Raw genomic sequence first — 27,993 nt, forward strand, 5'->3', positions numbered from 1 at the left:
GTCCTGGCTCCTCCCCTGGGGTGCCGGTGGTCTGTCAGCTAGGGATGGGGTTCCTAGAATTGCCCACCTTTGGGCAGGCCCTCACGTTCTGCACATGAGAGTCAGATTCAAGGTTCAGTGTTTTCTTCTCTCGCTGCTCATCGGTAAAATGCAACCTTCAGCTTCTCTTTGCACTTGTCGATTTCACCGAATGGGCTCTGGCTGCAGCCGGAGGATTTGTTTTCATTCCCCGTGTTTCCACGAGCAGCGTGTCAGGGCCGCCCGCTTCCACCTGGGGTGTGGGGGTCAGGTGTGTTTAGCCAACGGCTGCTCCTTCTGCTCTCTCCCCAGCACAGTGGATCTTGCCCTCCCTCAGGCTGGCTGCACCCTGTCTCGGTCCGGGTTTGGGCTCAAACCTCCCGAGTGCCTGAGAGCCAGCTAGCTGGTCTCCCAGACTACTTTGCTTTGGGCGCATTTCATCTGGTCATGGCACTTTGGAGGAAAGGCCATCTCCTTTCGGGCTCAGTCAGCACCTCACAGGAACCAGGCTTAGTCTCCTTCGTCAGAGTAGGTCCAAGGGCAGCAGAGCCATTGGAGACCTGCACACTGTGCCCCCATGCAAATGTGGAGGATGTCCCTGGGCTTGGGTAGGTCCCAACACAGCTCAACCTAATGACAGTTATTTGGGGGGACAATGAAACCAGAGCCCCAGGATACGCTTGGCTGCCAGCTCTTTGCACCGTGACTCCTTTTTCAGAACTTACGAGGGGTACTCTGAAATGAGGCCCCTGCTTCTGACTGATGTATACCCAGGCTACCAAAACTGTGGTTTTTATGAACATCCTGACGTTAATGGAGCTCTTGCTCTAACCGAGCTCAGGGTCCTTGGCATGTCTCTGTCCCCAGGGAGCCCTCAGGCGCCCAGCTGGGTCCAGGTAAGAATTGGGCTCAGCACCGCCAGCTGGGCTGTGAGGTCGAGGGAGGAGGGGGGCGGGTTCGGGGTAGCCACGTGTACCTGGTCACAGGGATCGCCATTCCTCCCTGTACCCCTTGCCATGTGACTCCCTTGTTGGGAGGGACTGGTCTCGTTTCCATGCCGTGGTTGGAAAGGTGTGTGTACCAAGAGGGTCCTTCCCATGCACCCTGGAGTGGGTGAAGCAGATTCTCAAAGCAGGGTGGGGAGTCGATCTTTTCACCTCCTGCAGGTCTTGGCAGCCCACCTCCTGACGGCCACCGGGGCCCGTGGGCTGACGCCGTGCGCGGCAGGCTGTGGCAATGTGAGCTGTTGCCGGGCAGCACTGGTGGGCGGGGCCCCGGGGCCCTGTGGGCTCTCTCAGCTCAGTGCCTGCTGTGCACGGACGCTTGCAGGGCCCTCCCAGGACCCTCGCAGGTGAGCGTCTGTGCTTCAGCATGGGCATGGGTTCAGAGACCAGGGAAGTCATGGGTAGGGTCCCCCTGGTGACCATGTACACCTGTCCTTTTCCCCATCACCCGGTATGTGCCTTGAGGGTCTTAAGGACTGACTGTCCCCATCGCGTCCTGTGCCTTGTGCAGTCACACTGGACTGTTCACTGTGTCGAAGGGACAAGCATGTGACGGAGAAAAGGACATGTCAGGAAGGATAGGGCTCTATCACCTTAAGTGAGAAGACCATGGGCTGTGTCTAGCAATTGATGTATTCCCTGGATTATTTCGGTGGTGTTCTCTTCTTAATAGGTATCGATTTCTTTGGACTTAGGGACAAAGTGACAAAGTGAATTAAAGAAGGTTCCTGGAGGTAGGTTATTTGAGCTGGACCCTGGTGAACGGGAATGATGAGGGCATCTCAAAGGTGAGAGGAAGGAATTCGGTAATATTCTGAACCCAATGCAGGGGAAGGGATATAAAACACAGAGTGTGATGAAGTGAGGGGTGTCAGCGTTGGGGTGCATTGGGGATTACCCGAGATTCTGATTTTGTGGGATTTTTGCTGTTATTGGAGGGTTTTTTGTAGAGAAGAAGGAAGAAAGGAAGTGGTTTTCAACGAGCACCTGCCGAAGCAGACCTTGCTCAGGGAGTTGTGAGCTTTTCCTGGTAGAGTTTTGTCCTGTGGCTTTATGCCCAGACCTGCATCCCAGCCTGTGGTTCCAGCACACACCTCCCCGCCCCCACGCTCACCCCGAAAACATGCCCTAAAAGAGGAGCGGACTTTCTGCCCCATCAAGAGTGGCAAACAAAGCTAATTTTCGTAATACAGCTGTCATTATATTTATAATCTAGTTAGGAAATCAAGTCAGGAGCAATGTGCAGGCCCTTGTTTTCACTTTTCAACAAAGTGGCTACGTCTTAAGTCATGGGACTTAAGTCCCGGCTGAGACTGTTTTGAGGATGCTGCTCTTGGAGCGGTTGGTTTGGTTACGGGGCTCCATGTCAGGTCTGGGGCGCTCTGATGGTCTAAAGCTTCCGTCTTTCTTTTTTTCTTTTTTCTTTTTTTTTTCTTTTTAAGATCTCATTTATTTATTTGACAGACCGAGATCTCAAGTAGGCAGAGCAGCAGGCACAGAGCTATGGGGGAAGCAGGCTCCCCGCTGAGCAGAGAGCCCGATGCGGGGCTTGATCCCAGGACCCTGGGATCATGACCTGAGCAGAGGCTTTAAGGCAGAGGCTTTAACCCACTGAGCCACCCAGGCGCCCCTGAAGCTTCTGTCTTTCTGCTAAGAGGTGGGGAGCACGCGTTCTGGTTCCCAGGGTAGTAGTCGCTGCTGTCCTTCCTTCCGTTGAAATGGCGTCCGGACGTTCTGATTTTCTCCTGGCGAAAATGAGAAAATTTGTGAAAATGTAGATGGAGGCTGTCTTAAAACACCGCTACAATGTCCTGTCTGCTGTTTGACCAGTGCACTTGGGTCCCCCATCCCCTCTGATTGTGATGAGCCAAGTGAGTTATTTTGATCGGGGCACTGGGGGAAAAGAAGGACAGAAAACTTTAAAGGCAGGAAGCTGTTTTCAAACATAAATTCTAAAACACTCGACAGAAACAAACAACCAACACGGCCTGTACACATTGAAAAGTAGGAAGCAGGATGTCCTAGGCCTATTTTTGGCGCTGGTTCTGCCGGAAAACAGTGCGTAACCCACTAACCTCTGCGATGTCCCCCAGGAGATGTCGCCTGTGGAAGGCAGATGTGTGGGCGCTGCTGGGGCTCCGTCCAGGGATCCAGCCAGCACGGGGGAGCATCTCAGGGGCTCTCATGTCCACCTTCGCTGGCAGAGTCTCCATGGTCTTGCGGCCTTGAGGGCGAGAAGACCAAGAGCTAGAGGGCCAGCCAGAAGCACTCCAGAGCTGGGCCTGGCCGCCTCCCAAGAAGGAAGCAGCAGGCAGGCCGGAAACGGCCCAGCTGTCAAGGGACACGCAGGCAGACCCAGCGCCCTTCATATGAGTCCAGACTTCAGACTGCCCGCCTCCAGCCCGTCCTTGATATTTACGGAACTCGCTTATGAGCAAGTGTGAGGCGTTCTGTCTCTCGTGCTTTTCGAGCAGCTTCCTAGGTCACCGTAGTGGTTAGAACGTGAAATGCTTGTTGGTGGTTTGCCCAAGCACTGCTCTGTGGAAGGGCGGGCGGGCTGGCTGGCTGGCTGGCTGGTTGTCCCCTCTTTGGTTTTCTTCCCTCTTTTTCTGGAACCTTCTAGATCCTCTCTCAGTGTTTTCTGGTCTGCCTCCCGCACGGGGACGTGAAGCATGGGCTCGGGGAGGGTGCCGCCTGGAGCCCTGGGCTTGCCATCGGGTTACTCTGTTCCCACAGCTTTCGCTTGGGTTCGTTTTACTGGCGAGAGAATGTGGCTGTGTCTCTGGCAGTTTTCAGAAGATGGCTTTTTTACCCGATGCTGTTTTCTGTAGTGAAACTCTTTGCAGGATTAAAGAGTTAAGTCTGTGAGGCTCATTGCTCTTTCAGAAATTGGTCCCATCTTGCTTTATTTAGTCAACACGAGATTTTCAGAAAAGCGGCTCTCTGCAAAAGACAGCAGTGTGCTTTAAAAAACAGAGCTGCCGGAGTATTTAGGAAAGTGTGAGTCCAGTTCCAGGTGTTTTTACCTCACGCAGGAAACGTCTGTCATCATATTGGGCAGCTCGTGGAGCTGGGGCTGCGTGAGTTTGGGCGGCTTCCGAGCACGATGTGTTGGGTGACGGAAGAGAGACCCAGGCCGCCTCATTCTGGTGTGGGGGGTGGCGCCCACCTTGCAGCCTCTCCCCGCACCGGCTGCCCCACCTCTGGCATGACCCCTTCCACGTCTTCTCAAAAACTCGTTCGTGGTTTCTTAGGAGCTGCTGGGTCCTCGTTCTAGACAGTCCTGCTTCCGTTGGAGAACTTGAACCATGAACGTGATGTGCGTCAGCCAGGTGGGTCTCCTGAGCCACCCCCGCTGCTGGGATCCCGCCCAGGCAGTTCTCCGGGTCCATCGCCTGCCTCTGAAGGGATGCGCCTGCATCACGAATGGGGCCCCGGAGCCCTAGAGCCACACGATGTTATGGCTTTTTTTTTTCCTTTTCCTTTTTTAGTTTATTTTTAAATTTTTAAAAAATTTTTCATTTTTTTTTAACATATAATGTATTAATTAGCCCCAGGGGTACAGGTCTGTGAATCACCAGGTTTACACATCTCACAGCACTCACCATAGCCCATACCCTCCCCAGTGTCCATCACCCAGCCACCCTCTCCCTACCCCCCTCCCCCCGGCAGCCCTCAGTTTGTTTCGTGAGATTAAGAATCTCTTATGATTTGTCTCCCTCCTGATCCCATCTCATTTTATGTTTATTACAAGATGGGGAGAAAAGGAAATGGGTGGATGGGATTAACCCGAGGCTTCGGACATCGTCTATCATCAGCTCTCGGCAGGAGTCCCCAGCTCCAGCAGCAGCCCCATGTGCCCCACTTTGAGGGCCGGCAGAGTCCAAGTTCAGGAGTACTTTCTGATACTCAAGCAGTTAATTTTATAGGTGACCTCATCAATACTTGGGAGTTTGGGAAACTCTTAAGCAAGTAATAGGATTACTGTGTTAAAGAGGTTTCCTTTTCCAGCAGCAGGGCAGAGCTACCCAGGCTCCGCGCAGGGGATTCTGGAATGCAGAGCGTTTGCTTTGGTTGGAGTTGGAGTTGGACCTGTGTCCCACACTCTGTGGGCCTGTATAGAGTCGCTCATGGGCAGAGCACCTAGAACAGCGCCCGCCTGGTACAGACATTGGCAGGTGTGGACATCCTCTGATAAGGAAACTGTAAGAGAGACCGGATACCAAAGATGCCTCGTTTCTGGTCACCTCTGCAGGATAAGGACTACGGTTGTCCATCCGCCCAGCTAGTGGGGGAGGAAAAGGTGACAATGGGGTGTGGTCCTCCCTGAGAGGCCTAACAGGCCCCTTTTGGCCCCAAACCCCAGGACTGGAAGGGGAAGAGGTGAGGAGATAGAGGTGGGCAGAGGCGTCTCGAGTATATCTGGTTTTTAGTGTCTTTAGCTGAGGTGTGTCTCGCCCAACCTACAGGCTTGTGTCCACACCAGCCTGTCCCTCCTTCTGACAAGGGTCCCCGGTGAGGTGCCGCATCCTCCCTGGCCATCTCCTTTCCATAGGGAAGGATGCTCCAAGCTGCGCCCAGGGGAGGGGACAACATGCACGAGGTGGGCTGGCCCAGCCGCGCTGGGAGATGATCTGCCGTAACCAGATAGCGCTGTTTCCATTTGGTTCGGGGCTCTGTAATGTGCACCTGTCCTTTTGGTGGATCTACTAAGGGAACACGTCCTCCGGCTGCTGGTGAGATGCGTAAAAGCCATCTTGGTGTGGCCGGGCCTGTTTCCTCAGGCCCCAGCCCAGCCAGGCCTTTCAGCCCATGGTGCCGACTGTGCCAACAGCGGAATTACAGAAATTGGCGCCAGCAGCTGCCTTTTATACACAGAAACCCAGCGTTGGCACTGCAGCTTGTTAATTTTTTTTTTTCCTTCCCATGCCTCCCAAGAGGTGGAGGGGATTGGAGGAGGATTTAGGTCTCCTCTCCACCTGCCAGGGAATTTTTCCAGATAACTTGAGGCTTTGTTGGTACTTTGCGGTCAGAAGGGGCGACGGTATTCGGGTAACAGCCTGGGTTCCTGGGCTGCTTCCCCACTAGTTCGCCGACAGTCAGTGGGTGGACACAGAGCTTGTCCCAGAATTGAGTTGGTGTGTGCCTCAGGACGCAGGGAGATGGGGGGACACTGCGCCCCTGAAACTGTCTTGCAGTACCGTGTACCTGCATTTCCTGGAAACGAACTTGTACCTAATTTCCTCTCCCACAGTAAAATTTCAGTACTCATTCAAAAAACAATTTCTCTTAACAACTGGATTTTGAAGTTTAAGATTGTAATTGAATCTGACGCTGAGAGATGTGGGTGAAGACACCACTCGTGGGTGTCACGGCTGCAGGGAGGCTCATGATCTTGGTTTCAGATGTTCTCACTGGACCCCGCGGTCACGAGCTTTGATTCTGGTGTGAGTTCGTGTCTCGGGGCTCCCCTCGGTCGGAGGAGCAGACCCTGTGACTTTGTCCACGGTGCTGCTTCTCGGACCTTTTGGTGTTCATTGTTAGGAAATGTTGTAATGCTCCTGGTGGGGAGGTCCTTTATCTCCATTAAATACCTGCTGTTGCTTGCGTTCCTGCTCCCAGAGTTCCCAGTGAGGGATGCAGAAATCTTATTCCGTAGACAGACGAGAATCGCCTGCAGAATCTAGGCCGGCCAGCTGCTGGCATGCTGCTTCCCCGCGGACAGACGTAAAGGCAGGCCTGCCTCCGTTGCCGCTGCTTGCCGGTTCTCCTTCTTAATGTCGGGGCTTAGTCGTTGACCTCTGTGGCAGTCTTGAAATGGTAAATTCTAGATGACCCACAGAGGTGTTTTTTGGTTTGTTTATCCCTGGCAGCATGAAGGGGTCTGTGTTTTCCGATAATAAAGTAAAACCTGCATTTGGACTTGAGTGATGTAACTCATTTGACCAGTAACCAGAGTCCTCGGGGCCAGATTTCGACGTTGCCCGGAGCATCCAGCAGCAGACCTGGCCCATTTCTCAGGGCGCCTCATGTTCTAGAATTGTGTGTGAGACTGCGCACCCCCCCTTTTTTACCCCGCCTGCCTGTTCACATTTAATTTGTTCCTAGCCGTGTGCAGTGGATTAACATTTCATCAGGGTGGATTAAGATTGAATCAGCATTAAAGCGGTCTTTTCCTGTTTTCCTTCTGTCACTTTTAGGTGATCGTGCGCAGGGGTCGGGGGAGGCATCGGGAGGAGGGGGAGGCAGTGCTCATCCCAAAAGTACCCCGGTGAGGACCACGGAGATAAGCCAGAGCTTCCGTGTGAAAGTAATTGGCAGTTGCAGGTCGGCAGGCCTGGCTGGAGCCCTGTGCCATGTTCCTCCATCTAAAGAGATGTCACATGGAACAAAAGCTTTAGGGGTTTTATTTAGCTCCTAATCCGCACGCTGGGAGAGCCGAGGTCCATGTGAGCTCACCCCCTGGAAGGGAGGGGTGCCGGCAAGCCTGGCGCAGCCTCCTTTCTGGGACTGGAGCTGCCGTTGGGGAGTGAGGCGAAGTTACCGTGAGTGTTGTGTTTTGTCTACTAATGTTTCGGAAGATTAATAATTCAGACCGTACTTTGAAATAGAAAACCCCCAGTTGGTCTTTCCTGGCCGACTGGGAAGGGCTAGAAGGCAGCGGGCCTGTTGGGATGCATGTAACCGAAGATTAACAGAGACCGGCGTCCTGCCCTGCCTCTGCCTCCGACCCTCCTTCCCGATGCCGGTCCCCAGCCGCCAGGTCCACATCGGCCGTTCCCAGAGCTGGGATGCCGCTGGGTGGTACGAGGGCCCCTGGGAGGTGGCCGAGGCCCCGGCAAGGAGCAGTTCCGTGGTGGACGGCACGGCTGCAGGACCCTGGTACGAGCCACAGGGCGCCACTGAGCCCTACGTCTACCGGGAGGCCTTCTTCAACTCGGTCGCTGGAGGGAAGAGCCCGGTCACTGACTTCACCTTTTACGACAGCAAACAGGCCGTGATGTCCGGGCGAGGTGGCCTGCTGCCACGGGATCACTATGGCGATGCAGCGGGAGCCGCTCGGGCACCCAGGGAGGCTCGCCAGCCCCGTGACCTGGGACTCGGCCGGCCGCTGCCTGGTTACAGCGGGACGGGCAGCAGGATGCCATGGGACCCTGCCCCGCAGGAGGCCGGCCACCTGTACCGGGACCCCGCGGGCAAAGGGGTGGCTCAGGGGCAGCGGACGCAGAGCCGGGCCCCGTCACCCACGCGGTGGGGGGGGGAGCTGGCCGACAGCAGGTGCGCCCCGGAGGTCCCCGCCCACCCTGCCAGCCAGCTCTACAATGACCCCGGCGAGAGGCCCGTGAATTCTGTCCCCGCCCGGCAGGCGGCCCCTACCTGCCTGGTCGTGGACCCCGCCGCAGCCAGTGCCCCTGACAGCGGCACAGGGGTGGCCCCAGGAGCGCTGCACCGTGGCTACGGGCCTGTCCGGGGCGGGGTCCCCTCCAGGATGGCCGATGAGAACTATGAGGCCGACCCGTCCTCCTTCCAGGGCCTCGGGGGCAGGAGGAGCGCGCTACCCGAGTTCCTGGCGCTCCTGCGGGCGGAGGGGGTGGCGGAGGCCACGCTGGTGGCTCTGCTGCAGCAGGGCTTCGACTCACCGGCTGTCCTGGCCACCATGGAGGACGCAGACATCAAGTGCGTCGCGCCCAACCTGGGCCAAGCCCGCGTGCTGAGCCGCCTGGCCGGCACTTGCAGGACGGAGATGCAGCTGCGCCGGCAGGGCCGGGGGGCGCCTTCCCCCCGGGTGCGCTCCAGCAGCTTCAGTCATCGCGGCGAACTCCACGGTGACCTGTCTGCGCCGGGCACCTCGGCCTTGCAGCCCCAGCCTGTGGGGTCCCTGCAGGCGGGGGACCTGGCTCGCCGCCCCTCCAGCGCACCGTCCCAGCACCTCCTGGAGGCGGCAGCTGCCCACTCTGCCCCTGGAGTGGGCACTCGGGCCCCCCACTTCCCCTCCAGCTCGGGGTACAGCTCTCCCACCCCCTGCGCCCTGACGGCCCGGCTGGGCCCCACATACTCCCCGCAGGCCGGGGTGGCCTTAACTCACCCGGGCCCCGCTGCCCCCCTTCACCCGGGCCCCAGAACCGCGTACTCCACAGCGTACACCGTGCCCATGGAGCTGCTGAAGCGGGAGCGCAGCGTGGCCGCGTCTCCCCTGCCCAGCCCCCACGGCAGCCCCCAGCTCCTGCGGAAGCCCAGTGTCCCCGTGGAGCTGTCCCCACTGCCACCAGCCAGCCAGAGCCTCCACACGCCTCAGCCGCCCTACCAGAAGGTGGCCCGGCGGACGGGGGCTCCCATCATCGTGTCTACCATGCTTGCTCCGGAACCAAGTAATGAACCCTCCCTGCCCTTCCTCGCTGGGGACGGTGGTGAGGGATGGTGCTGGCGGAGGTGTGAGCACGGGACTGTGGGTCCTCCCGTTCTTCTTGCTCTCCCGCCACGCTTGGGGAGACCAGACCCTACACCCAGGTGCACGCATCTGCTCCCACGCGGCCAGCTAGCCGAGGGGGACGGGTACTCTTGAGTGAGATGGCTTTACAGTTCAGGCTGACCCACAGGGACAGTGGCGTGGCCTTCCCATTCTCGGGTTTGGCCCCAGGTCCTTAGTGACGCTCTCTGTGCTGATGCGACACAAGTGTGTTTCTGGGAGAAACCCAGAAGTCACTCAGAACAGAAGGAAGCCGTGGGCTCAGAGACGTGGCCGTCTCTCCAGATCACCTTCGGTGGCTCTGCGGAAGGTGGGGGTATCTGTGCAGGGCCTCCCACAAATTGGGTGACCCTCACTTGCCATGAGGAGTGTACCGTGGCGTGGAGACGCACCTGTGAACGTTCTGTGCGCAGTATCCGAGGTAGGAAGCACTGGAGAGTTCAAACCGGGTGTGCTTCCTGGCCTGTGTGTTACACAAAGCAAGATGACGACATCCCTTAGAACACCCTGTTTCAAAGACAGATGTCGTCTCGTTTTGGAAAACGCAGTTGGGGATTCTGTTTACTTGTAGGGAACGATATATTTTCAAGTTGAAGATGGAAAGCGCGGTCCTCGGTGGTTCTCTTCAAAGACAGGAGACACGTGTAATTTATTAGATGTGTTTCCTTGGGTTTTGTGGGTGAAATTCCCGGTGGACATTCTCTGAACAACACTTGTGTTTTCACCGTAGAATCTTTACTGATAATTCATGCTCTGTGTCAGGTTTTTCTTCCCCCCGTTTTCTTCCTTCTTGCCACCCCTTTTTAGAAAACTGAATCCCATTCAAATGAATTTTTTTTCTGAATAACTAGAGTTCTCAGGTGGAGGGACTGGTGTGAAAAATAAGACGTACCTGTTTGGAAATGCCCCCTCGTCAGCTGTGGGAGCCTGATCCTGAAAACCTGAGGGGCTGGGTTGGCTCTCGTGTCACTTTTGGGGCGGGGGCAGGGGACGGTGACCTGGTGGCTAGCAGGAGGCTGAAATGGCTCATGTGGCTTTTAAGTTTGATCATATAATGTATTTGACTTTTGTCTTCCCCCTCTCCTTCTAATCAGCATGCGGCAGGGGAAATTCAGGTGGGCACGCAGAGAACGTATGCACCTTCTCCCTCGCAAACATTCCTTCTTTGCAACCAACTAATTTGCATGGCGATGACATTTGTTGCTGCAGTAATTTCATCTGATAATGGCCGGGCTTGCAAAGCGGATCTGAAAACATATTCCTTAATTATGTGTTGCTAAGCAACGGGAGGGTTTGGTCATAATCACAGAAAGATTATCTCCTCATTGAAGTCCTGGAAAGGTTTTGCTGAAGGAGGACCTGTAAAATTGCCTTATTTTCTTCTTTCTTCTGTTTATCTTGCGCTGCCTTCTAACAGAAACATTCCCCGTTATTTGGGCGAGGGGTCGGGGGATATTATTTAAGTTGTTTGGAGTAGGATCCTTAACACACTGTTTTGCAGACCAAAGGATATTGATTTTTTGTTTCATTTGTGTGGCAGCCAGCCAGTGGCAAGGAAGCCTGCAGTCGGAAGTCTGCCAGCAAATAAATTTCTCTGTCAGATGATCTGTCCCGGAGCGGTCGTTCTCCTCCTAGATCCTTCTGCTACATTCAGTGTGTCTTTACGACCCTCCCCTGAACGTGGTGTGTCGGGGACCCGGGGGCGGGAAATGGGCTTCTCCCGGGCGTTTCAACCTGCAGAACTGGCATTGTCGGGGGGCAGCCTTCGCAGTGTCCACGGCCAGATTCGGATCCTTGGTTCCTACTGCCAAGCCCCAGTGGTCGCTTTGCCCCCGAGAGGGCAGCATGCACACTTAAGGGAAGCACGCCAGCCCTAAAGTCTGGGAACCCAGCATTCCCCTGGGGCAGCCCCAGCTGGCCTGTGCTGCCGGGCTGAGCAGGGGTGGCCATCCTCGGATCCGGCTCTGGCCGCTGCGGCCATTGGCTGCGCAGGCAGCACGAGTAAATGTTCATTTTGGTCTTCACCTACCCAAAATGTTTCCCTCTGATCCGGAGAGACTGGGAATGCTCAGGAAGGCGACTCTCTTCTCTGTCTTGGGGGAGGCAGTCTGTAGGTTCCCAGTGGGTTGTGTATTTGGTTCTGAGTGCCTGGTCTGACTCCGACGTGCTTTGGGTGTTCTAACACCTCCTTGCTTTTCTCAGTCTGTGAACTACCTGCTTCACCGTGGTTGGCTTTGGGGATGGAGTAATGGGCTCTTTGCTAGTCCGCGGACCGGGCACTCCGGGGCCGCTCGTGCAGTCTGCCAGCCCGCCAGCCCCATGTGACAGGGGATTAGTGCACGGCAGACCCGGACGAGCCTTGGCATCTGGTGGGTCTGCTGTCATGTACACACTGACCGGGTTGACCGTGGCCCAAGCTGCAGAACCCCCCAGCTGTGGCTGCCGCCCAGCATCATCCCCTCCCCCGCATCACGAGGTGTCATGCAGCCTTGTCTGCGACCGTGCAGCGGAGCGCATCCTGCCAACAGCGGCACTGTGGCCGCAGTCGGGTTTCTGTCTCCCCCAGAGACAGCAGGGCACACCGCCCACAGAGGGCTTTCCGAGAGCACCGCCAGCACTCACAGATTCAAACGAGCAATGCAGCGTGGCCCTCACTGTCTGGGAGTTTGTCTCCTTCCAGGCATTTGACCACGTGCGGTTGGATTTGTTAAGTGTTGTGACCCCCATCTAGTGCCGGGGCCGCTGCCCAAGGGCACATCCAAGGTCCATTGGCGCCAGGGCCATGGGGAGACGGGTGGTCGTCACCATGTTCCAGGTCGCCAGAGCTGGTCACATGTGTGTGGTGGTGTTTGATGTAGTGCCGACACGCGGTGGGGGCCCCTGGCCGCCTGGTTAGGAAGGCCCTGCGGGAGAAAACTCTAGTTTCAGAATCAGAATAGAGGGTTGGGTGCTTGCACACTTGGGGATTCCTTCCCTGTCCTTGGTTTTCTGGGAGGGACCCGCTGCACGTGACGGTCGGTGCTTGTAGGACGGAAGGGCAAGGCACAGGGCTTGAGAGTGAGGACTCTCAAACCGTCAGGTGGGAGGGAGGCCACCACGAGGCCCCAAAGGCACCCAGAGCCAGCCGATCACACCCATCCCCTACCTATATATAGGTAAAGCCAGCCTGGGAGGGGTGGGATGGGGATCTGGGGACCGTGCCCCTGAGCTGGCACTGCCGGGAATCGGGGTGATGATATCAGCCCCTTCTGCCAAAGAGCCTTACTTTGGCAAGATCTCACAGTCTGACTGAAGAGACGTGTAGGGCAAATAGGGCAACGCCTAGGTCCCCGGACATGGAGCACAGACTTGAGTAAGGCCGCCTGGGAGCTTGGCTCTGGCTAATTGATTCTTCAGGTGTGTGTGGGCCCCAGGTCAGCTGTGTGATGCTCACAGGTGTGTAACACCGAGCCTGGTCTTGGGATGCCGTGCCGCCTAGGGTATCGTCATCAGATGTGGGGCGCTGCCTTCTGAAACAAGGGACACGCACAGGGGCCTTCCGGGAGCCTGGGGGGGTCTGCGGACATGGTGTGCGCCGGAGGGAAAGGCAGGGCCGAGCACAAACCCCAGAGCAGCCATCGGACTGCAGACATCGTGGGCAGTCCCAGGGCAAGGATGCGGCCCCTGCAGCATGAGGGAGCCAAGACCTGTGCACGAGAGTCACCGCCTTAATGTCCTGGCGCTGCTCGGTAACCTCCCGGGGCATCTCTCAGGCTTTTTTTCTGGCAGAGGGATTTGCACCTCCGTGGCGGAGAAACTCCAGCCTCATGGAGCAGGAAGGGGGCTTGTCTGAGGTTGCTTAGCTGAACTCCTCCCTCTTCCCTCCAGTGCCCTCCCTCACACATCAAGCCTGGGGGGGAGCCATGCGCTTCAGAGCTGCTGACGGCCCTTCCTTTCAAAGCAAGGAAAACACGGGAAATGTATCCCGTGCCCATAACATTAACTGGCAAGCTTTCGTCTTGCTTTTGCACTCGATCCATCTCTCACGGCAGCCCCTGTGCACATCAAGTGGGACTCCTCGCTTCCTCTTTCTCCCTTGCAGGGTGGCCCCCTCAGCGGTCATCTGCTCCTGGTCTCGGCATTCAAGACCCCAGATGCAGCCATCCCCCCCGCCAGGGCCCCCATGAGCCCCCACCCTCTGTTGGAGGTCACTGGACTCACCTGTCACCCCTGCCCTTCACTGTTGACCCTGTTTTCCTGGAGTGGGAATGGTCATCTCCTACCTGTCCGTGTCTGGGAGAATTTGGACCCTGGTCATTTTCTCCTCACCAGACTAAACTCAGAGCTGGAGCTTGATATCGCCCCTTGTTCTTGTAGCTGTTTTCACTGCACAGAGTCTGCGTTTCTCGGTTCTGCTGGGTTCCTAGAAAACCCATGCATGCTGGGGGACAGGACTTCAGCCCTAGAACAGAAGGTAGTTGAACACGGTGTGTGTCTTGGTGACCATATTGGGTTCTCTGTTTCTACTCCCACGTCCGTCAAAGGAAGGTGGGAACTGAACCTGCCTTGTGGGTATGGGGGGGCGCAGCCCACGTAGGAAGAAATAACTTGAATGTTGAGATCATTAGACCTGCGTGGCCTTGGCTGGAGCCTGGTCCTGCTTCGGGAATGGTGCTTTGCTTGTCATCATAGTTTCTTGGTCACTTAGGAGGCTGGACGCAGGGCTCTGGGCCGAGGGGCGCTGCAGGGCTCAGAGGCCAGGCCTGTCCCCCAGCTCTGGGTCTCTCAGGAGCCGCCTCTGACCTTCCAGCTGTGACCTGGTGCTTCTGTCCATGGAGTACCACGTCCGAGTGGACTGTGGTCGGGCAGCCTGGAGAAGACCCTGCCACTGGCTGTTCTGGGGTATGAGGGCCATGCCACCAGGCCTGGGTCCTGTGAAAGATTAGTGGGCCTTTCACCAAACCGGGTGTTTGGGAATTCCTGTCAGCTTCTGTGTGGTGTGCCCTCCAGCCCGTACACCGATGGCTCAGACCCCCTCCACGAGGGTGTGTGTCAGTGATCGTTCAAGGAGTGTGGCCTGGGAACTTGAGTTTGACCAACTCCAGCTCTCTGCCTCCCGGGCCAGGAAGCCCCTACCCCTATGAAGTGGGCTCCCTCGGCCTTCTTGGAGGGCTGCGGGGTCACCACAGGGTTTCTCCCTGGAGTGCAGGACACAGAAGGTGGTTGCTGCAGCCAGTCCCGCCTATGCTTTCCTCGGAGTTAGTCCAAAGGAGCTGCCTTGTGTTCTCACGGGCGGGGGTGCAACCTCGTCGACCCTGGGACTGGCCACGTCTGCCTGAGCTCCTGTCTGTCGCCAGATCCTCTTTCGTGTGGCCTGAGCAGGCTGGAAGTTGCCCGGGACAGGTCGTGCCCTCTCGCTAGATGGGCGTTCTGTCTTCCTGTTGGAGAAAGAGTGGGGCCTCGCCTGCAACTACGGGGCCCCGCCTTTGGGGAGGGACCTGGCAGGCTTGGCTTTGGCTTCCAGAGAATAGTTGGTATTTCTCTATCTCTTCCCTCAGGGATGCCTGCCTCTCCAAAATCTTTAAAAGAGGTGGCAGTCCCAACCACCCACAGCATGGGCCAAATTTTTCTGGAGGATTTCCAGAGTTGGGGCACAGGGGACTGAGCTGAATGCACAGTGTGGGTGAGTATTGGTAGGATCATCTGCCCAAGAAAAGGGGACGCTGACTGAGCTTTTACCGTGGTACTTTCTCATCTGACCTTTGTTCTTTAACTGCGTTATATTAACACGTGACATTGTTTAAGATGTACACCATGCTGTTTTGATCGATTTGTATACGGCAACACGATTGCGGACGAGGCAGCATCCGTTGTGTTACGTAACTATTATATGACACCGTCTACGTTCATTACACTGCGCATCGGGTCTCTGTGGATGACACGTGTCCCCAGTTTGCACCCTGAAACACTGTCCCTCTTGGGCATGCCTCCCCCATCATTCCTTGGTATCAGCCAGTTCACTCTAGTTTTTACAGATTCACCCTTTTTAGATTCTTCGTACAAGTGATATTGTAGGTACATGTCTTTCTCTGTCTCACCTCTCCGGCCATAGCGTGATGTGTTCATGGCCCCACCCGTGTTGTTGCAAATGGGAGACTGTCTTCCTTCCTCGTGGCTGAGTATATACTTGTCTTCCCTTCTTTAGCCATTCATCTGTTGATGGGTGTTGGGGTTGTTCCGGGATCTTGGCTGTTGGGAGGAAGGCTTTGATAACCACAAGGGTGTGTAGATCTGTTTCGAGATCCTTTGTTCGTTTCCTTTGCATATATACCCAGAAGTGGAATGGCTGGATTGTATGATAGATCTTCTTTTATTAGTTTTTTTGAAGAACATCCGTACTGTTTTCCACGGTGGTTGGACCCACTGACATTCCCATTAACAGTGACTGTGATTTCCTTTTTTTTTTTTTTTTAAGATTTTATTTATTTATTTGATAGAGACACAGCGAGAGAGGGAACACAAGCAGGGGGAGTTGGAGAGGGAGAAGCAGGCTTCCCGCTGAGCAGGGAGCCCAATGCGGGTCTCCATCCCAGGACCCCGGGATCATGACCTGACCTGAAGGCAGATGTTTAACGACTGAGCCACCCAGTCTGATTTCCTTTTTACCAGATGCTCACCAGCACCTATTGTCTCATTTTTGTTTAAGATTTTATTTATTTATTTGACAGACAGAGATCACAAGTAGGCAGAGAGAGAGGGAGAAGGAGACTCCCTGCTGAGCAGAGAGCCCTATGCGGGGCTCGATCCAAGGACCCCAAGATCATGACCTGGGAGAAGGCAGAGGCTTAACCTACGGAGCCACCCAGGCGCCCCAGCACCTGTTGTCCTTTGTCTTCTTGATGATGCCATTCTAACAGGTGTGAGTTGGTATCTCGTGGAGGTGTTGATTGCATTTCCCTGATGAGTAGTGATACTGAACATCTTTCCGTGTATCCCTTAGCCATTCCGATCCCCTACATGCCCTTTGCCCTATGCTGTGGTTCTCCAACTTCCGTTTGGCTTCATCGATCTCAGGGCTCGACCTGGGTCTTCCATGGCACATGGAACCAGGAGCAGACAAGAAGTCCTCACTGGCTTTTGTATAACATAGTGCTTTGCAAGCACTGTCTTCCCTTTCGGGGCTGTCTTTTCATGTTCTTGATACTGTCTCTGAAAGACAGGTTTTGATTTAATTTCGATGAAGCTCAGTTTATGTACCTGTTTCCTTCTCTTGCCTTGCACTTTGGGATCATAATCCAAGGTCATAAAAACGTATGCCTATGTTTACTTTCTTAAGAGTTTGACCATGTTCGCTCTAACATTTACATGTTTGAACCATTTTGAGTCCAGTTTGCACTTGGGTGTGAGGTAGGGGTCCAGCACATTCTGCTGCATGTGGCTGTCCCATCGTTTCAGGACCCATTTGCTCTTGCTTTCAGGGGAGCCGAGCTAGGGGAGGGGGGCCCATCCATGCTCAGGCAATGCTGGAGCCTCATACTGTATGTATTGCATTTGGCAATGAATCATCCAAAGAAAATAGACATTTTTAAAAGAAAACCAAAATACATTAAAAGAGAAGACTTTCAGACATTTGGAGCTAATTTCTTGTCCCCAAGATACGAAGCAAGAATTTTTTTTTTTAAGATCTTATTTATTTGACAGACAGAGATCTCAAGTAGATGGAGAGGCAGGCAGAGAGAGAAGAGGAAGCAGAGTCCCAGCTGAGCAGAGAGTCCGATATGGGGCTCGATCCCAGACCCTGGGATCATGACCTGAGCCAAAAGGGCAGAGGCTTCAACCCACTGAGCCACCCAGGTGCCCCTGAAGCAAGAATTCTAAAGCTGTTTCATGGGAGCCTTGCTGGTACTTAGGCGTTTTGGGTTTTTTTTGTTTGTTTGTTTCTTAGATTTATGAAATAGAAATAATGCGTGTCGTCTGTAATTGATGAGCCCATGTTAGCCTAAATAATCAAACATGGTGCTGTTGGGGGTTTTCCCCATTTGGGTGCTGACTTGCACAAAGAACTTTCTAGTTGCTTTTCGTGTAAAGGAAAAAAACCAGTCTGTTCACTTTTTCTTGCTCCCTCCACTGCTCAAGGAACAGGAAGGTACACTGCAGTTAAATTTAGCCAAATAGCGGTACGCAGCGTATGAATAAAACAACTTTTTTGGCAAATTGTTAGGAGAGCATAAAATCAAACCTGTAAACGCCCGTCCCCACTGAGAAGGTGGGCGGCTCTGGGGACATGTTCTCCTGAGAGCAGTAGAGAATTGATCCCAGGAAGGGTTTGCCAAGTGTGAGTGGAACAACTTGTTGTTTAAACAAGGTTGCTGTGGGAGGAAGAATCCTGGGAGGCTGAGTTTGTGGGAAGAGATGAAGGTTCCCGACGGGAACTCTGACTTCTGGGTCCCAGATGCAGGTACCTAGACAGCTGGTGGGGCCGAGGTGGGGAGCCTGTCCTCCCAGCACTGACAATATGAAAACATTGCTTCCACAGGACTGCGGGTCGGGGGTGGGTGGGGAATGGGGCGGTGCTTTACCAGCATTGAGAGAATCCAAGTCTGAATCAGTCCCGTAAGTAATAGTGTGACTGTCATGATTCTGGAGCATGTGAACTCCTGAGAAGGCTCTGAGTAATTCCCAATTAAGATGCCAGTCCTGAGGCTTAGAGGGGTTAATACTCTTCCCCAGGTCACACAGCAGGGCCGGGACTTGAAACCAGCCTGTCTGATTTCAGACGTGTAACTGGCCACTGTGCCATGAGGAGCCACTGAGCACAGGGCTTCGGTCAGGGTCACGTGGGATTCAACAATGGTATTGAGCGGGGAATGGAAACCTGCCCAGGCCAGAAGCTGAGGTCTGTGTCCGCAAGAACAGTAGAGGGGGTGATTCCAGAGGAGTCCCGTGGTGCTCCAAGGCTCATTTCCGCAAGTGTGACATCGGGGTGACGGGCTCCACTCGTCCCCAGAGACCCGAGTGAGGAGCATGTCACACCGTGCACTGGCCCAGGCTTTGCTCCTGGCCAGACCCACTACTCTGTGGCAGAGCCGACCCTCCTTCGTCCTACCATGCTGCCTTTCTGCCTTTCGGGAGAGCCAAGGAAAGGAATTCTTCTGTCTTAAATGGAGTGTAAATGTTCTTTTGTCCTAAGAGGATTAAGCCTGGCTCTGGGAAATGGCTCTAACACAGGGCAGAGTCGAGTAGAGGGACAAGCAAGTATGTAAGGGAAGAGGAAGCTGGGTGGGAGGCCAGAAGGCAGAGCTTTCCCTGCAGTCTTGTGCACAAGGAGGGGCCTCTCTGGGCTTCCTACCAACCCTAGTAAGGAGGGAAAGAAGAACAGTTAATTCACAGTCCGCCCCTTGCTCTTGTCCTTCCCACCTGTCCAGAGAACCCACGCTGGCTCCAGACGCTCCGCTGGCGTTCCTGTGTTCCTGCCGCATCGAGTCCCAGCCCGCCTCTCTCCGTCTGAGGGCTCTGTGACTCAGGACCGCATCCTGAGCATTGTCTTCTAGTTTTTACAAAACGTTAGTTAAAATGTTCAGTGGGCCTCACCCGGTCACGACTGCTAAGCTCCCATGTGCAAGTTTGGGGCCCAGGGAGGGGGCGCAGTGCGGGGGCTGCTGCTGTTCTGCAGCTGACCTCTGATGTCCTCTCCAGGCTGCCTGCCTCTTCCCGGGCCGGCCGCGGCGGGCATTGCCAAGGCCAAGGGGATATGGCGATTTTCCTCAGTTGAAGGGGGCTGTGCCTGGAGAGGTGGCCACGGTCGCCAGCCACACAGCGTGGGCCTGGCCGCGCTCCCTCGTACGGTCAGCTCAAAGCTGACCTCCCAACCTAACCAACTTCCCCACTGGGGATTTCTCCAGTAGGTGCTTTTTATTTGATGGAATAAATATGACTTTGTGATGGGTTCTAGTGGTTCCCCGTGAACTGGGCTTCGAGCCTGGAGTACTTTAGAAGTCATTAGGCTTTAAGAAAAAAAAGTTACTGAGAAGAGCGGGGAGGGGATACGCCACCAGTTGTTGTGCTTGGGAAAATCCGCTCCCAGCCGCTCCAGGGCCTGAGGGCAGCACGCCCGGCTGCAGGCCTGCGGGGATAGCAAGGCTGTTAAAGGGTCTTTAGAATCACTTTCTTTTTTAGTTTTAGGGCCACATGAAAAACGGAGTTAGCTGAAAGCCTTGGGCTTCTTCCATCTCCCATCCTGGCCTCGGTGGCTGTCGTAGCTAAGAAACGGGGCACTATTTTGTTTTTATGGGCACAGGGCCTGCGTGGTATGGTCAGAAGAATAACCCCTGGGTCCGCCAGGCTCTTCCAGGGGCCTTTCAGGAGGAAAGCATGGTGTCTGCTCCTCAGGGGCACCGAAGGAGTCCGGACAGGAGCCGGCAACCTCCGAGGTGAGCAGGAAACCCCGGGGCGGCCGGCACGTGGGGGCAGCCCGAGATCCAAGCCAGCTGTGGCCGCAGCAGGACCAGGGTGTGAGGCGAGCCTGTAGGGGCCAGGCTGGTCACGGCTGTTCTGCGTTCAGGGGTCACCTGAGCACCTTCCTTGCTGCTTCCTATTCTTTGGAAAGAAAGGCCCCTCCAGGCACCAAAAGGGAATATGGGGTGTCCTCAGCCTGGTCAGGGACCCAGGCCCCAGGGACTTCCCTCCCCCGTTGTATCCCCATCCCTGACTTGCCATGTTCCAGACCATTCTGCCCCCCTCCCCATCCATCCCCCGTGCATCCCCTAGACTGCCACAGCCCCCCGCTGGGTGCAAGGCCCAGTAAGTGCTCTCGGGAAGAGCGGTTGGGGCAGGAGAGTTCTGCAGCGTCCTGTCAGCCCCACGTGAGCTGGTGACACACGCCGACGGCACACAGGCCAGCAAGTGGGCGTGCAAAGCTTGCCTCTGCCAGACTCTTCTGGCAACCATCCCTTCTTTTCTCATCTTTATTTCATTTTATTTTTCTCAAACATCCCCTTCTGTTGTTGCCATGGGCACATTTTTAGAACTTGAGAAGTACTCGCATGAAACACACATCACGGGCAGGTAGGGCCTTTTCCGGGAGTCCTGGAGGGACAGCTCCTCCCTCCTCGCCCCTCCCCAGGGCTGGCGCAGGATGCCCAGAGAAGGCCCCGGGGGCCAGGCCCGCATCACACAGCCCCACGTCCTGGTGGCTGGGAGCTCCGGTCAGACAGGGGCATGGTTTCCGATATCCGACCACTCAGGAAAAGGCTGTGTAGCAGAGAACTGCCTCCGTGTGCCTGGCTTGGAGCTTTTGAGGTGACGGCTGGGGTTCGCACCACACGAACCCCAGCAGCTGCCTCCCCTTCTGGGACGTGAATTTTCCTGGGGGCAAAGCCCACGTCCTAGGGAAGCAGTGACCTTGTGAGTGCCGTGTGGGTTGTTTGCCATTTTGTGTCGGTCGCACCACTTGTGAGGGTGGTCTCACACTTGGCCGACTTGTCCGGCCCCGTCAGGGAGCGGAATGAGACCGCAGCCCCAGTGCAGGGACGGGAGAAGGTGAGCGAGGAGGGTTCTCAGGGGCCGCTCTGCAGTGCCGTTCCAGGCTCAGTGAGGTTGTCCAGAGCTCCTGCCAAAGGATGTGGGACACACCCCCCCCAGGCTAATTGAAAGCCCCAGGAAACAGACATATGGTAAATGGTAAACACCCTACACACTCGGTAGTTTCTAGGAAAAATAGTTGGTGTGGGGAGCTCTAGGCGGCGAATACTCGCTTTTCTCTCCTCCGTCCTCTGTCGATGAATCCTGATGACTTGGTCGTCTCCCCAGTTACAGTTTAGAAGGGACAGAACTGTGTCGTGCCCCCCCCACAACCTGCCCCCCGATCTGTCCAAGGCGGGTGGTGACTGGCTATGAGAGACCCAGCACTCTGAACAACCGTGTCAGCCACTGGCTCCTGTTCTTGTCCCTGTGGCCCTGCGCTGGTCGGAGCTCACTCCCAGGGCCTTGGGGGAGGCACTTCCTCCTTCCGAGGCTGCACCTCTGGGACCTGTGTTGGAGGTCCCCAGTAGGTTGCTTCCTGTCCAGATGGTCTTGGAAATGACGTGTTGAGGGAGTCACGATGTTGATGCTTTCAGGGGCAGAGGTCAGAAGCCTAGGCTGGCATTTCCGGGACTAGGATGTATGTTGGCCCATGATTGTATGTTTGGTCTTAGGGCACTTTGTGGAATGACCTCGTGTCCCTGAGAGTGGCCTGAGGGATAGGGACCAGGAGCTTGCGGCGTGCTCACCATTCTCTGGTGTTCTGACAGGTGAATGCATCCTTCTCGTCTCCGTGGTTCTGAGGCTCTAGGGCCAACCAGCAGAAAGAGGGACTTGGGTGGGCTGCAGAAGAGGTCCCAGCTTGGAAGTAGCAAAGAGGGGGAGGTGTGGTTCTTTTCTGGTGCCACAAGATCATGTTGGAGGACACTTAACTGAGATTCATCTCTTGAGCCACAAAATCCAGACCCACCCCAAAAGGAAGGGTCCATCCCTGCTGTCCCCAGATGAGGATTCTTGATTTGGTGGCCGTGTGTAATTGACAAATGGCCAGTGTTGCTGTGGAGAGAGGAACTTGAAGTCCTGCCCATCTCCTGAGCTAGGATCACCTGTCTGTGGCTCTGTCCAGTGCCCAAGGCATGCTGGGAAGGTTGGGAGGTGAATTTTGACCTCACCCAGATGGGAAGCTAGTGAGTCCTTGAACATGCGCGTCATCAGCTATTCCCAAGCCCAGTGTCTGACCAGGCCACATTCCTCCATCCCCTCCTCCCTCCTTGCGTGCTCCAGGACCACCTTTTGGGGAGATCCAGAAGAGGAATCACATTTTACCACAGTCAGAAGCAGAGCCTGGGGGCACCTGGGTGGCTCAGTGGGTTAAAGCCTCTGCCATCTGCTCAGGTCATGATATCAGGGTCCTGGGATCGAGCCCTGCATCGGGTTCTCTGCTCAGCAGGGAACCTGCTTCTCCCTCTCTCTCTGCCTGCTTCTCTGCCTACTTGTGATCTCTGTCAGATACATAAATAAAACCTTAAAAAAAAGAAAGAAAGAAAGAAAAATGGGAAGCAGAGCCTGGCTTCCTGGGCTGCTTTGCTGTGAAAATGTGTCCCACGGCGGCCTGCTTGGTTTTCCATCTTGTCCCTGTGGCCCTGAGCCGGTCAAACCTCAGTCCTCTGAACCTGTCCCTTCCCCGAGACCTTGGGGGGGAAGCACTTCTCTGTGCGTTTTAGCCGGTCAGGCAGGAGGTGCTCAGGGCTGGTGCTCAGCCCACCCCAGTGGAAAGCACCTGTTTCAGGAGCTTCTTCAGGGCAGAGGGATTCACCGGAAATACGAGGCCCCCTGGAGACTGGTGAGGATCATGGGGGCAAACACTCCAAGCCAGGAGCCACTCTGGGAAGGGTGCGTAGAGGTGGCCGGTCAGCCCCCGGGGCCACGTGTGACTATCCAAGGGGCTCATTGCGAGCAAGTCATCAATGGTTCTTGCTTTTGTTTTGAGGCTCTGCTAGAGAAAGCAGTTTCTGACCCTTTTCTCCGTTTAGGGTCTGCAGTGTGGTGTGGACACTGTACAGTTCATCAGACTGGTGACTCAGTTTCCCTGGGTGCTCTGAGGAACCAGTTAAAGCAGCCACAAATGCTTGTCTTTCTGGAGATACAGAAGTTCTCCTTTTCTCTGAACAGGGTGATGTAGACACTCGCTTCTGATCCTGAATTGGGCACGCACATGTGCCCTGGTTTGGCCGCGATCACCCGGCGAGCCTCGGTGGGGAGAAGGCAGTGGCCGAGGCTCCTGGGAGCCTCCTGCTTGGCCGGCTTTCTGTCCAGCTGTTACCTGAGCTGCAGAGGGGGTGGCCTGAAACCATCTCACTGCAAGGGCCACGACTCATTAAGATCCATGTTTTATTTAAGAAGCTGATCTCCTTATCCTGTGGCCATCTCTAAAGCAAACTTCAGAGAACACTAAAATCAGAGCCAAGGAGTGACTTAAAACCCGACGGGTCCGTGGGACACAGCCAGCCCTGTGAGCGGTTGCCTTGGGGTTGCCTTGGGGTGGGGTGCTATCACCCCCAGCATCCCGGCTGACGTGTGCGATGCGGCGGTTATGAGTGTGTTCGTGGCTCAGTGGAAGATCAGTGTCTCGGGGGATCTGACTGCCCCCGAGGTGTGCTCCCAGAGCATAGTGTCTGCTTAGAGCAACCCTCCTACCTGGTCAAGCCGCTCATCCCCAGGGGGACTTGGGGCAGCACCTGGAGGGGCTGAGGGTCCGCACAGGATGGCACGGCCATTGCCACGTTCTTTTCCTTTTTATTCCCCGGTGGCTGTTTTGTTCCTGACTCCTGTTGTTTCTCCAGCACTGGCCTGGGGCTAGCCCTTGCTCAGGGTTGAGTTAAGTAATTTTCTGCCTTGCAAGGTCCTCGATGGCCTGGTGCAGGGACACTGCGGAGCTCGGGGCCGTTGGGCCCGTGCTCTGCCCACAGGCCTCTGCTCGCCCACCAGGCCCCTCCTGCACCCTGTCGCCCTCTGGGTTCCCGGTGTCCGGGGAGCGACCTGATGATGCAAGGCTCCTAGGGCCCTGGCCATAAGGCTTAGTTAGCGTCAGGTGGAGGTTCTAGGGTGTGCCGAGGGAGGAATCCAAGAGCTGGGGGCTCCCCCAGAAAGTGAGGAGACAGGGATGCTGTTTCAAAAGGCCATGCCAGGGTCTTCATTCCCAGTGGCCAGGCCACAGGGCAGGGCAGGGGGTGCTCAGAGTCCGCCGTGGGGTGGAGTAGCCTGGCCCTCAGGGGTGCCTGTGATTATGAATCCCGTGACTGACATGCCCACAGCTCAGACCTGCTTGGGGCGCCAACCCTGCACACGTCTTCTGGGCCTTAAACAGACTTGATCCATCCTGGTGACACCTGGGGACCAGCTTCCCGGGGTTTCTGCAGCATCGGCATGGGTCATGTCCATGCTGCTGTCTTTGTCAGATCACAGGTGCAAGTGCACGCGCGCGCACCCACACACACACACACACACACACCCCTGATGGGACAGTCTGCAGTGCCCCCCGCCCACCCTTGCTGGCTCCAGTGTGAGTGTGGATGGCCCGATGCCCTTGCCTTGGAATTGACATGTCCATTCTGCTACGTGACATTGTTTAGAGCAAAGTTCGAGGACAGTTTGTTTTCCGGGCTAGGGAAGTGTCCCAGCTCGTGGAGGGCAAGGTCATGTTGGGAGAGGGCTGCCTTCCACATGGAAGGCGGTTGACCCAGCCAGTCATGAAGGTTGATGGAAGCAAAAAACCACGGTCCCCGCTGTGGAGCCCAGCGGAGTAGAGGGCAGTCCTGAAGCGATGGAGGAGGTCACAGGACCCTGGTCACAGGCCTGGAGGGGGTGGCATAGGCGGTACCACTGCACACTGAGGTCTGAGCCTGGGTTGTGGGCCTGTCCTTCCTTCTTCTGGGGCCTTTGTACATCCCTGCTCCCTTCTGACCTTCACCTTCCTTTCCCAGTTTCTAGAGGGGATTGATCTCACTCAAGAGTGGCAGACACATGTCCTCCCAGCCTTGCACGGGCACTCACTGGGGCATCGTGACCAACAGGGACTTGGAGGCTAAAAGTGCTGAGATCCATTAGTGATGTCTGCCGTGGATGCAGAAAATGCACGTGTGTGTTTGTGTTCTCGGGGCGGGTTTGCTGTACTTCCTTCTCTTCGGGGCTGACCACCAAGGTGCCTAAGGGCAACTCCCTTCCAGCCTGAGCTGCATTTTTGAGGTGTGCTCCTCTAACCTCTATGCTAGAAAAGTTGCCTCCCACAGTTGGCCCTTATTAAAACCCACTTTGTGTTCCCGGTTGTGAAGCCGCCCAGGGAAAAGCCGTTTACTCCATTAGCCGATTCCCGGTGCCTTTGGAGCTGCTGAGGGGAGCGGCCGCCTCTTGTCCGTCTGTGGGTCCCCGGAACCATGCCCGCCCCGCGTGCCAGAGCCTGTCAGAGAGGAGTGAGGCCAAACCCCGCTCGGGGGGTCCGCGTCGGAGAGGTGCTGCTGCCACGTGGGCTGGAAGCTTCGAGCTGCTGTTGGTCTCCCGGAACCGACCCGACTTAGGTGTCGGCTGGGACACGTGCTGCGTGCGGGATGTGCACCTGCTCTCGGTTCTTGGCCCTCAGACTGAGAGTGTCGGTTCCTCCACCATCACCTCCCACCAGGCCAAGCAAGCCTCCCCCGTCAGAACCGTCCAGCTGTAAGACGAGACAACCCGAGAAAAAATCGAGTTCTCCGTTCACGGTGGGGGTCACATACCTGCGTGTGTCAAGTTCTCAAAATGATCCCGCAGCCTGGGCGGGGCAGGGTGGCCCCCGAGAAACGCGTGTTTGCCCGAGGAGAACACAGACAGTGACGTGGACCCAGAGATGAGGTTTCTAAGAGGAGCTGTGTTTTTTAAGCCTGAAAACAGTGCCGTGCTTACCAACACACATTTTCTTACACTCGCGACCTTGAAGCCTCACCCTTGTCTTCTCCCATGTTCGTTCCCATGAAAGGCAAGGGTCGCTGCCGTGGGCATGGGTGTTGTCCCCGGGCCTCTGGACACAGGGACAGTCACTGTGCCTTTGCCCGCTTTCCGGACCCACCTTCTGGACAAGCAGGATAGTTGTGGTTGAGACCCCGTGGCTGACCATGTAGGACTGTTTTTACTACGTGGATAAACTGTGTTTACAAGCAAGGGAGACCTCTCCTGGACATGAGGCTTCTGGAACCCCGTGCACTGGGGTAGAGGCTGGGACCCCCACCCAACACAGCCATGTCTGCAGGTCGAATGCTGAACGTCAGATGGTGTGTTTACGACCCAAGGTCAGCGTCTGCTCCCCAGTTTGACCACAGTCATGCGCTTCAGCTCCAGACTGTGGAAATGCAGGCCTGTGAAATAGGCCCTTTATCAGGCCTTTGATCTGAGTCTGTGTCTGGCCTTCTGGAAATCGGGACTGCTGAGCCCAGCGAGGAGGGTTGGTTTGTGCAGGGGTGCGGGAAGTGACTTTGGTTGAGGGGTACCTGCATTTAAACATTTTCTTTTAAGATTTTATTTATTTATTTGTCAGAGAGAGCACAAGCAGGCAGAGTGGCAGGCAGAGGCAGAGAGAGAAGCAGGCTCCCCACTGAGCAGGGAGCCCGATGCGGGACGCCCGATGCGGGACTCGATCCCAGGAGCCTGGGATCATGACCTGAGCCGAAGGCAGCAGCTTAACCTACTGAGCCACCCAGGCGTCCCAAGGAGCACCTGCGTTTGAGGGGAGGCCGTTCGTGGGTGTGGGGACACCAGGATCAGATCCCCATGAAGCGGTCGTAGCTGGGGAGGTGCAGACCTGAGTGTCCTTTCCCACCTGCTCTGGACATCTGGGACTCTGGCTGCATTTCCTCTGCCCCGCATCGGACACGCGTCCGTGAGGATGGGAGCCCTACGTGCTGCCCTCTGCTTTCCAAACTGTCTTGTGGGTTCTGGGAGCTGAGGACCCATTCGATGGGCTCTGGGGTCGCTGGCTAAGCATGTCACACGGTGCACTTTATCTCCGATCTTTCTGAGGCCTCCGTGGATCTCGTGGTTCTTTCCAGGTGCTCATTCCAGTGTCAGCCGCCAGAACAGCTGGTGCTGGCCCAGAGAGTCCCGGCAATGACCTTCAGGCCCCAGAAGCTCCCAGCTGGGTTCTACCTGCGAGGCCTGGCCTGTGTTTTTCGGCCCCAGAGCAGCAGAGAAGGCCTTGGTGCAAATCCGTGCTGCTTGGCAGGCCCTCCACCCCCCAGCCCGTCGTCAGAGCGTACTTGGCCAGTTCCTTGGCCAGGCGAGCAGGGAGTGAACCCGAGCCGGTGGAGCAGTCACTCGTGACTGTCATCTACAATCCTGGCCGACCCAGCACAGGTTTTGGAGGGCTGCGGTCTGAGGATGGTCAGCAAGATCCGGTCAGTTGTCAGGCCTCTGCCTGCTGGCCAAACATGTTTACCGGGGCCACTTCGCTCTGGGCTGAAACGGCAAAATCAAAAAAGCCTCTGGGTTGACAAGCAACAGAGATCAACTCAGGTCTTCAAAACCGAGGCAGAGTTCTGTTGGGAGCGCGTCCGTGGCGTCTCACACAATGTCTGGAAAGGCAGAAAATGGGTCTCGGGCCCCACAGGGTCATGTCATTGGGGGGGATCATTTTCCTCCTCACTCACTCTGCTTAGGGAAGCCTGTCCCGTTGAGCCAGCTGCAGCCCGCTCAGACTGTGTCGCCTGGCAAAGGAGCAGCTCCTAGGAAACCCTGCTATTCAGATAAGGTGGCTTTAAGGTTGGTTGACTAAAGAGCTGCCAGTGTCCTCCCTGGGGACCTCCCTTTCCTCCTTCCGGATCCATGGGGCCCATGGACTTGTTTTGCCCTGGACCATCAGCCACTTGCAGCAGAACTCCAGCAACACGGCCTGGTGCCATCTGTGTTTTCCACTGAATGTGTCTGATTTCACCACGTCTCACGTGCAGCTGCAGCTGTAGGTAACACCGGGCCCAAGGACAG

The 27,993-nt window shown here is 55.9% G+C and overlaps 1 protein-coding gene across 5 annotated transcripts in view; it reads left to right on the forward strand.

Moving 5' to 3' along the window:
* CTBP2 (C-terminal binding protein 2) overlaps positions 1-27,993 on the forward strand; it is a 155,765-nt gene that overhangs the window by 112,537 nt on the left and 15,235 nt on the right. Inside the window, exon 1 of one of the 5 annotated variants that reach the window (XM_032882111.1) lies at positions 7,750-9,391. The exons of the other annotated variants lie outside the window; for them this stretch is intronic. Within the exon in view, the coding sequence (XP_032738002.1) occupies positions 7,765-9,391 (1,627 nt within the window). The 5' untranslated portion in view covers positions 7,750-7,764. Of the gene's footprint in view, positions 1-7,749; positions 9,392-27,993 lie in introns of those variants that run through there. 5 annotated transcript variants of the gene reach the window in all.

This window comes from Lontra canadensis, unplaced genomic scaffold (genome assembly GCF_010015895.1).
Source record: "Lontra canadensis isolate GAN:19392208 unplaced genomic scaffold, GSC_riverotter_1.0 scaffold79, whole genome shotgun sequence".
Classification (NCBI taxonomy): Eukaryota; Metazoa; Chordata; class Mammalia; order Carnivora; family Mustelidae; genus Lontra; species Lontra canadensis.